General features: G+C 38.6%; 2 protein-coding genes across 5 annotated transcripts in view; both read left to right on the forward strand.

Annotated features, from left to right (window-relative positions):
* Positions 1-1,626: 1,626 nt before the first annotated feature.
* On the forward strand, positions 1,627-4,490 carry si:ch211-120g10.1 (butyrophilin subfamily 3 member A3; the record flags this gene model as incomplete). Of its 2 annotated transcripts, none has more annotated exon segments than XM_014006886.1 (7): positions 1,627-1,728; positions 1,819-1,953; positions 2,045-2,182; positions 2,273-2,324; positions 2,414-2,440; positions 3,528-3,554; positions 3,644-4,490. In XM_014006886.1, coding segments are annotated over 7 exon segments (1,041 nt in total), but the record flags the coding sequence as incomplete, so codon positions are not given.
* Positions 4,491-6,769: 2,279 nt separating this feature from the next.
* recql5 (RecQ helicase-like 5) overlaps positions 6,770-10,517 on the forward strand; it is a 21,805-nt gene continuing 18,057 nt past the window's right edge. The window contains exons 1-3 of one of the 3 annotated variants that reach the window (XM_014006891.1): positions 6,770-6,998; positions 7,146-7,267; positions 9,672-10,193. In XM_014006891.1, the coding sequence (XP_013862345.1) occupies positions 6,902-6,998; positions 7,146-7,267; positions 9,672-10,193 (741 nt within the window). In that variant the 5' untranslated portion in view covers positions 6,770-6,901. The remainder of the gene's footprint in view (positions 6,999-7,145; positions 7,268-9,671; positions 10,194-10,517) is intronic. The other 2 variants (XM_014006888.1, XM_014006889.1) reach the window with 2 other exon arrangements.

Consider the following 10,517-nt stretch of genomic DNA (forward strand, 5'->3'; position numbering starts at 1 on the left):
GCTAAACTCTGTATACTGTATATGCTGCACAAGCTAATATCTGCTAACCTGTTCAATAAATAACAGTGATTACAATTCAATTCAAATTCAAAAATACTTTATTGATCCCAGAGGGAAATTAGGTGTTGTTGTAACCCATTTAACTAAAAACTTTTTTTTGCACACTCCAGCTGTTCTATAGAACCTCCTTGGCGTGCAGCACTATGTGTCGGTGGGGTTCTGTTGATAGTTTATGAACAAAGACTATCTTACCTGGTACTGATAGCCCTTTGATTAACCTCAGTTTGGAGAAAGAGTTTAAATCTGATCAGACTGACCAACTACGGTAACTACTGCTTCGACCATCTGAAAATAACTCTTAATTTCATCGTAGCTCATTCCAGTACAGTAGCAGCTTCTGAGCATAAATATTAGTTGGGCGGACATTAATTTCCTGAACACACAGATTTGACGCTCTGAAGTAGTAAGCCCTGTGGTTGCACATATGGAAACTAATTCTCTATACATCGTGTATTCCTGTGTGAACAGACCGAGCAACGTTTGTTTTTGTTTTTTTCCACCATTACGGTGTCAGAAATCAAGCAGAAATCCCACGCAACACAAACCAGCAGCGTGTTGCAGAAAGTCTCTGCGACTTTGCTGCGGCTCACCTGTCTATTTTCTGCTGCGAGGTCTTGCTCTCCAGCACCAGCTTCTCGTTGGTGATYTCCAGCTCTCGAGCCGTCACATCCAGCTGTTCGTACACCTTCGCATGCTGCTCGTTCATCTCCCTCAGCGTTTCCAGCTGCTTGGACAAATACTGCACAYGGGGAGCAAATATTTATTCTTTCTAACTCAATATTAACACAATAAAATGGTTGCAAAAAAGAGTGAAGCGTCTGTTTTATCCCCTTTTTATGAGTTTTTGGCCATTTGACTATAAATCGCTGCTTCCTGGTACAACGGTCAGCTCTTTTTTGGAAGCGAGTGGTTGAAGCAAAACGCAGCATCTGAGCGCTTTCAGCACAAACAAACACTCCCACAAACTTCTGACCAATCACACAATAAAGTTCTTGTGTTCTTATGTGGAGGGGGGTAAAAAAGTTCGACCCGCAGGTCGCGACAAGAAATGCAGAAAATGTCGACAATGCAAACAGAATGATGCAAATTTCCTCATGAAACCGCGGCAGTTCAGAACGATTTCGGCAGTTCAGATGCAGTGTACGGCCTGCTTTACCGTAGTTACTTTTAGTAACATTTAGCTCCAATTTGTCATGGTAGTAGCTGAGAGTGATCCTTAACATGTACCCTGCTATGCTCTTCACTCAAACAACATTTAATATTATAATTCCTGCCTTTTATGATGGTCTAAATTTTTAYGGTAGTATGTTTGGTCAATTTTGTATGGTTGTGACCTACATATGTAACTCTCTTATATGATGTATACTGTTTGTTTGGGCCGGATCTCAATGGGGTCTTAAATCTGGTTTGAAAAAAGGAAATGAATGAATGAATGAAAACTCTGAGCATTAACAGTGAGATTTTGAGTACTGGTTTGAATAAACTGATCTAACGCAATGATTGTATCTGATTTATATTTCATCAAGTAATGCTGAGTCTTTGTATCTGTCTGTTCCATCCCTGCAGAGGTCAGAGGTCCTGGAGCTCATCTGGAACCAAGATGACACCTGGCCCACATTTCTCTGCAGGCTCTTCATCCTGCAGTGGGCCTCCATGCTGGAGAACAAGGTGCTTTTCTGACAAAGAGATAAAGAGAGAGAGACAGACAGAACAAAAGGTACTGACTTTGAAAGCTAAGGTGTGAATGTTTCTGTGCAGCAGAGACTCATGCAGACTGACGGCTGGCCGGAGACAGATGAGGACAAACAGCCTGATCTGATGACCTTACAGGACCTTCAGCAGGCCAAAGCTGTCATCTTCAACTGGATCAAAGATCTGCGTGCTCAGCCTGAGGTGGGCAGAGGGTTAAATATAGAATTTAATTTCTGTGTTTCTGTTTCTTGGATACAAAAAATAATAATAATTGAATTTGATCATCTTGCAGCAAAGCGTGTGGCCTGGAGAGCCAGTGGTAAAGATCCTGGAGGACCTGCAGTCGGCCTGGCGTTGGAGGCGTGTTCCCAATCTGCTGACCGCCATGGAGCTGGTCATGTGGACCTTAGTGTCCCAGAGGTCTGAGAAGGTGAGAGTTTGTTTTGTAATCCAAATGTAATTGTTGCAAATTCATCTGATGAGTTATCAGTTTATCTATTTGGCCTTTTTTTTTTTGCAGGACAAAATTCCACAGCAGTGGCTTCTGTGGAAGCAGAGAACTCAAAAGATTGGTTTGTAAATCAATCTGCGTCCTTTTTGTGCGTATTTTGGAAATCATCACTTAAATAAAAGGTACTTTATGTATTTTATTTTCTTCCAGGTGCCATATCTTACATTCCTCAGCCAGGTGAGTGAAAGTTCACATGAAATCTGTGTTACAGATGATTTAAAGCTCACAAACTGCAACATGTTTTTAAATCAYGTCTCAACTGTTTGCATAAATAACACATTTGTTACTTAATAAGTAATGAAGGAAGTTCCAGTTCTTTTCTTTAGTTTCTGTTCATGCACTGCAGAACTGTCAACACTTAAACTCCTGAACATACATTTGACAACATAAGAGAAWTCATCATAAAGTAATCATCACAGAAAAAGTAAATTTGAGAAATGAAGTTTTTTTCCAGTTGATTGATAGTAGTTATATTATCAGTTCCAGATATTAAAAACATCACTTTTTTTACACAATCGCAACGTTTCAAATTATCCGCTTTACTTTAAAGTTATTTTTAAAGTTTGTTATTGGACGCCTGTTCAAATGAACCTGCTTTGAGAAATGATCATGTTGCACTTCCTGTTTTGAAATGCATCACCTTCCACTAGTGATGTCCCAATACTATACTAACATAAGTACTGGGCCCGAGAGGAGCATTTTTACAGTACTGTACATTTTTACAAGTACTTGTATTTGTAAAAATGCCCTGATACTCTGGACAAAACCAATACTGACATCAGTATTAAACTGAATGCATACAGTTTACAGTTCAAGTGAAAGGTTTGTTTTTTCCATGTTTACGAAATTTTTAGTTTCAAGTTGAAAGTTAATCTTATTTATTTTTATTTGTTTAAAATGTTACAACGGTAGGCTATATATTGTTCTGAATATCTGGTTTGATCCAGTCAGAAAGGCAGTAGACCTTTAAGGAAGGAGATCCACTTTGTTCTAAATAAAATAAATTATTTTTAAAAGTCATTGTGTCATAATTAATCTCTTACACAGTAAGTACTCGATATCGATAGTGGGTATCAGCAAGTACCCAAACTGAGGTACTCGTACTCATTTGGTAAAAACTGATATCGGGACACCTCTCCACAGCGCACAACAGACGAATACAAAAAAAACCCTCAAAATACTGAAGGCTTTGTTGTTCTGTGTTTTGTGTTTCTCAAGTCTTTTATTTATTTATTTTCAACCATTTCTTTTGTTCTTTTTGTAGTGTGGGACTGGATTGCAGATGCCTCAGGTAAAAACTGTGTAACTTTACTGCTTTATAAAGGTGCGGTGATAATGACATGTCTAGAAATTCAAACGTTTTATTGCTTCCTCTAAAAGTGGACGTGACCCTGGACCTGGACACGGCTAACCCGGATCTGCTCATCTCCCCTGATGAGAAGAAGATGCGCTGCGGCTTCGAAAGAAAAGATGTCTCCAACCTCCACCAGCGCTTCGACGGCTGGTGGTGCGCCGTCGGGGCGGAGGGCCTGGGCTCGGGCCGCCACTACTGGGAGGCGGAGGTGGGCGAGCGTGACTGGCGGCTGGGCGTGGCCAAAGAGTCGGCTCTGAGGAAGGGCTTCAAGTCCCTCAACACAAACACGGGGTACCTGACCCTGCGGCTGGAGAGGGGCACCGAGCTGAAGGCCCTGACGGTGCCCTTCACTGCCCTGCCGCCTGGCCTCATCCCCCGCAAGGTGGGCGTCTACCTCGACTATGACCACGAGCAGCTGTCCTTCTACGACGTGGACAAACACGCGCACATTTACACCTACAACGAGCCCTTCGTTGAGCGCCTCTTCCCCTTGTTCGGAACGGTGGAGATCGTCAAGGATCTGGTGATCAGGTCTCCAGCAGCAAAGACCCACTGTCTCTGCCCCACATCCTGCCTGTGGGCTTAGATTATCCTCTGCCTGCAACAATCGTCATGATCGAGTAAAACAAACAGAAGCACAGAGGAACCCTGAAGACCAACAAACAACTCCACTGCGTGACCACTCTGTGTTCTGCTTCTGCTTTAACGTGAATGCTGCTAACACTTTAACACTATAGTTATAAAGCACTTTACTTTGCTCACATGTAGTCATACATCTGAGAAAAAAAATCTATGTTCTAATTTTATCTTTTGCTCAATCTGTAAATGGAAATGCACTTGTGTGAATAGCAAATAAAGCAAATTGTGACCGAACTTTTTGTGTGTTTTAGTACAACAGGAACTAGTACTAGGCTTTAATCAATGAATAGATCTGTTCCCTATTCATAGGGAACAGATCAAATATTTAGTAAGAACAGCAAGTTCTGTCCTTCCAATGATTACATCTATAACAGAATCATTAATGAAATTACACTTATTTTRATGCATCAAAAGATAATTTACTGTATACAAATTCACAGTTTTGTGATGCTTTTAATTGAAATACTTCAATTAATATTTTTTGTTTCTTGAACCCCAAACGATATCTCAAATCTTCATCTACTAGGAAACAGTTACAAACAACAAACACAATATTATTAATAATGCTTAATAAATTAATCACAAATAAAGATTGTAATTGTTATTGCTGTTTCTTCTGCTCTGTTTCTGTTATGTTACCTTAATTTTTGACTCTCTGATATACTAATAAATCCAAAGAAACCAAATAGAATGTAATCAAAAAATAACTATGCGATGAAAGCAAACAAATTTAAAGTGATATTGCAGCCTCTCAGCACTAAAAGTTGAAGAAAATGTGGTYATGTGCCACCCAGTGGCGGACCTAGGATTTTTTTTGAGTAAGGGGCCAACAAGGGGTCACAATATTCATAGAGGGGCCAAGTCTTTGTTCAGCATCCCTTCACACAAATCCCCAGTTTTGGTAAGGTGTRTACATTTAACCAGTCATTCATGTTCAAACACTTGTAATGCTTTTTTTTTAAAGCACCACTTTACAATAAGGCTCCACTTATAGATGGCTTTTAAAGAKTTTATACATAGGTTGTTAATTAGTCTGTAAACACTTTATAAATTGTTAATAAGTGTTTATCATGCATTAATTAAGGTCAAAAAAGAGACTAAACTGTCTGGTTTAGTACCAAATACTAAGCCAAATCTGTTTGGGTATTAAACATTTCAGACTAGTACCTTGTAAACACAATAATAATTAGGAAATGCATATTTTAACATATAATATTGTACTGTATTAGCGCATTATAAATATCCACACATATTTAAAGGATCCCTATTGTACAGTGTAAAACTGTACACTATTTTAGATTGGGTTGGATTATTTGGTACGTTAACATGACATTTGTTTAGTTTTTTGATACATCAACATTGTTGATAGTAGTTACATGTTTGATCAATAATTTCAAATATTGATTACAGACATTAAGTTTTAAAAATTATTTTTCACATTAAAGACTAACTTTTGGCATTTATAAATGTTTACTTGTCATTAATAAGTAGTGTACTGTATTACACTTTATGATAAGTCTCCCTTTGACAGTTGTGAATATTTATAATGCAGTACAATATTAATATGTTAAAATATGTGTTTCTTATTGTTATTCTGCTTACACTGTAGAAACCTAGTCTGAAATGTTTAATATACCACCTTTAGATGTAATATGTACGTGACCAGATTTGTCTCATTATTTGGTAAGAAACTGGACAGTTTCGTCTTTATCGTCCTTAATTGTTGTATAATAAACATTTATTAATGATTAATAAAGTGTAAACTTTACTGATGAATTGCTAACATATCTATTAACTCTTTATAAGCCTTTTATAAGGGGAGCCTGGTTGTAAAGTKGTACCAAAATAATCTTGCACAGTAAATTCTCAGTCAATTCCCAGTTTTTCATACATTTTACTGTACTTAGATAAAATATTCTCAAACATATAACGTGTGAAAAATCCAACCATCATTTTTCAGATGAAAGACTTTTTTTACAGGAATTTTCAAATTTTCATGGTATTTTCAAATTTTCAAAGAGAAGAAGAATTCTGTAAGCTTGATTCATTCTGGACTTTACTATTTGACTCATTAGCGCAACTAGTGTTTGAACATGGAACTGCATGCACCATCGTCACTCCCAGGTAAAGGACAAATGAGTGACAGGACAGGGCACTTCAGGGGGCCAATCAGATTTCAGCTGGGGCCAATGCCCCTGTGGCCCCGCCCCTAAAACCGCCCCTGAAGTGTTTTCAGATTTAAGCCTTATGCAGGGTCAGTGCTTTTTCTTCTGCCTCTGCATAATGTAACACTTTTTTACATTTAAATTGGAATATTTCATAAATTAAAGCTAAAGACTGAAGGAAACACTGTTCCAGTGGTAAAAAGAAAGTGGGGCTGTTGTGGATAATTCTGTGACCGCTCATAAGTTGGGACCAATCAGAGCTCTATAAGATTCAATTCAGCATTCTTAAATATGGAATAAAACTGAATTTTAAAAATATCAAATGTCGGAATAGTCAATAAAAAAGACATGTGAGCAGTAAACATAGACTTTTCAAGATTTTTGAAAAGTTTATTTTTTTCTTTTCTTCTCGACGATTTGAATGACGTCATATGTGTGCGACGATACCAGGGAGCTGCGCTCTCCGCAGAGAGAAAAGCGATGACAACAAGTTTAAAACAGGCTTTAAAATCCCACTTTGGGTTCGACAACTTTAGGTCTAAAATACAAGAAGATGTTGTCAAAGCTGTCATTAGAGGTAAGACGAATAGAAAGTTTTCAGCGTGCTTGTTTACGTTAGTCACCGAAAACATAATGTTGAATATACAAGAATATCCAAGAAAAGTTGTTTATGTTAAAAAGAAGTTTAATTTCCAGGACGGTGCTAATCGTGGTGTGTTTGTAGGTGACAGGGACGTGTTTGTGTGCATGCCTACTGGAGCAGGGAAGTCTCTGTGCTATCAACTCCCAGCCATGCTGGCTGATGGCATTACTCTGGTTATATCCCCTCTGATCGCTCTCATTCAGGTCAGTGTCTCATCCTGCTGCTCCACTGCTTTTGCATTACTTTGCATCTAAAAAGTAGTTCTGCTGTTTTTAAATTGTCTTAATTACTTAGCTTTTAAAGGTGACTTTGTTTTCCACTTTGTGTATTTGACTTATTAGAGCCTGCAAACTGGATTTGTTTAAAACGAATTAAAAACAAACAAATACCCCCTGATATATTGCCTTTAGCATCTTGTATTTAAACATAAAATGTGCATTAATAAAAAAAGTGTTAAAACCGTTTAATTCTCTTAAACTTTTCCTCATGATTGTGTTCATAATATCGCTAAACACAATTTTGTTTTATAAAAAAAAAATCTGTAAAGCGACCCAAAAGTTGGAAACTTGGAAGAACTGCTCTTACGTTTATAGGGGACTGCACTTTAGTCACACAGAGACATAAGTGTGACATATRGAGAGGTAAAAAGAGGCCACTATTTTACTGATCCTCAGCAGACCTTCTGATAATATGAATGTGCCATGTCAGAGGCCCTGAAACAACCTGACCATAGATCTGCACCGTACCTGASTGTACCTGACACCAGCCCAACCATCTGAAGGCATAAATTTTGGTCTGAAGTACCCTAACTCATCCTGGCTGGGAGCACCAGTGTATTGTCATTACAAGCAGATGAATAGCCTTGAGTCCTCCCACGCACAGCTGGGTTACTCCCGCTAGGGATGGAGCTGTGAACCTTGGGACCAGCGGAGTCCCAGACGTAGACTAGAGATAAGACGCCTCCTCGGAAAAGACACGGTGACTGGAAGGGATGTGTTTTTTTAACTGACCTTTGTGTGATTTAATTAAACTTATCCTTTGTTGCATTCACTTGTATCGTTGACTACATCATCATCCTATGAAAGAGTTAAAATTTGCGCTCTTGGTAAGAACAATAGAAAGGAGGAATTAAAGTATTTATTTTTTTACAGGAGCTGATATAATCTCTTGTACTGCAGTTTTTGTCCAGTAGATTATTACTCCTTAATAGCGCCTGCGTTTATCATTGTGTAATTTTTATCTTTTATTATTTTATTAAATATCTCCACAAAAAAAGTTCTTGAAAAGTTGGAAAATTCACTTTGAAAATGTTTGAAAAGTGCTTAAAGGGTGGTATTATGCAAAATCACCTTTTTTTTGAGCTTTATATCATGTTTATAATGTCATTCCCTCAACAAGTGTTGCTTTGACTCATTCATGCATGTTGAGAAATCCTCGACTCTCCTGTGGTAGCCATGTGGAGCTGCCTAAATGCCTGCTGGTACAAAGCTCCGCCTATTTGTACAGAGCTGTTCCTTGAAGCTCAGTCTGCAGCAGAGCTCCTGCCCMTCAGAGCACCCCTTCCTCGAATGATGCAAAGTGAAATTWGTTTTTTRTAYATACAGTATTTTTATAATAACTGAATGTRGCATAGTTATGTGATTGTGGTATAGAACTGAACTAGGGCCTTGAAAATACACTATACCCCCACTTTAAATTTGACTTCATGGGCGATGTATGAACCCTGAAAATACAAAAGTCTTTTTTAAAAAAAWCATTTTTAAAAGGTTTCATTGAAACCCTGAAGGTATAAATGTTTTAAAGGCAAAACAGGAAAAAGTTGAACAAAAACCATCAACAAAAGACAGAAACCAACTAATTGTACAACAAAGCAATAACAACTAGTTGGTTTCTGTTTTTTGTTCAACGTTTTCCTGTTTTGCATTTAAAACATTTATAATTTCAGTGTTTCAATGAAGGTTTTAAAAAATGTTGGGTTTGCTTACAAGATTTTCAGGTTTAGAAAAATACRTTTGATTTTACGTGTAAAAAAAAAGCCACTTTAGATGCAACTGCATGTTTTCCTTAAACATCAAAAGATATAAAAAAATCAGCTAGGGAATTTAGAAATGAAAGTGTTGCTTAAATTGTGATTTAAAATATTATGGTTCATTTAATTACAAGATATATTATTGCTGTTGATCTGTTTTGTTTTTACATATCCTCTTTCTTTCTTGTTTTCACTTATGCTGTTAGTGAGGACACACATGTTGATCTTTGACTTCCCAAACTGCTAATTTAGATTATAGTTCTGTTACTTTTACGACCCGCTATTAGACATGTGAGAACAGGAGATTGCATGGTCGTGTACACTAAGCCCCCCTTTGAGGGGGACCCTTTAAAAGCATGTTCYTGACATCGTATGTATTGAACCTTGTCTGTATATGAATTCCTTTCAGCAAGTAAAAGAGAACTTAACCAGATCTGCTGCTTGTTCGTCTTTCCTTGTGTCATAATAATTAATTTATCTAACATTAAGTTTTAAGTGTTACGATTGAAGTATTAGAACTGWGTGTAATTTAGACTTTCTGTGAGTTTCCTCTATGTCTGTCTTTTATTTCCCCCCAGGACCAAGTGGATCATCTGAAGGAGCTGAACATTCCCGCCTGTTCCATTAACTCCAAGCTCCCAGCCAACGAGCGCCATCTGATCCTGGCCGACCTGGGAAGCAGCAGCCCGAAGCTGAAGCTTCTCTACATCACTCCAGAGATGGTGGCGTCGCCCTCCTTCCAGCCCTGCCTCACCAACCTGTGCTCCCGCGGTCTGCTGTCCTACCTGGCTGTGGACGAGGCCCACTGCGTCTCCCAGTGGGGCCATGATTTCAGACCAGACTACCTCAAACTCGGTAAACTGCGGGCTCGCTTACCGGGGGTCCCCTGTTTGGCTTTGACCGCGACGGCGCCCAGAAACGTACAGGAAGACATCGTTCAGTCCCTGAGTCTGAACTCGCCGCTGTCTTTCGTCACGCCTGTTTTCCGCCGCAACTTGCACTACGATGTGATCTTCCGYGATCAGCTGCCAAACCCTTTCGCCCACCTCTACACCTTCATCAAAAAGGCACTAGCTTTGGGGAGTGGATCTAATGGACAGGTTTGTAGGCTGGAACCTTACAGGTGTTGTGATTCTCTTGAGATGCTTCCTTTTTAAAGGGATCCATGATTAGTTGTAACATTAGACTTTATTTAATAAACATGTTTTAACTGTGACATAAAGACTGTAAAAATACTATAGGTCGTTCAGTTTTTGTCATTTTTAAACTAAATTTTAAAAATGTATTACACGGACGGGGCCATTTTATTTAGACGCAAAGCATTCTGGGAGCAGCTCTTTTGTCCTCCATCTATATTTTCAGTTCCAGGCTGAGTCATTTCTACCTTCTCCTCTCTGTCAACGCTCTCTGGTTTCATTTAAAAG

Source organism: Austrofundulus limnaeus, unplaced genomic scaffold (assembly GCF_001266775.1).
Source record: "Austrofundulus limnaeus strain Quisiro unplaced genomic scaffold, Austrofundulus_limnaeus-1.0 Scaffold38, whole genome shotgun sequence".
Taxonomy (NCBI): domain Eukaryota; kingdom Metazoa; phylum Chordata; class Actinopteri; order Cyprinodontiformes; family Rivulidae; genus Austrofundulus; species Austrofundulus limnaeus.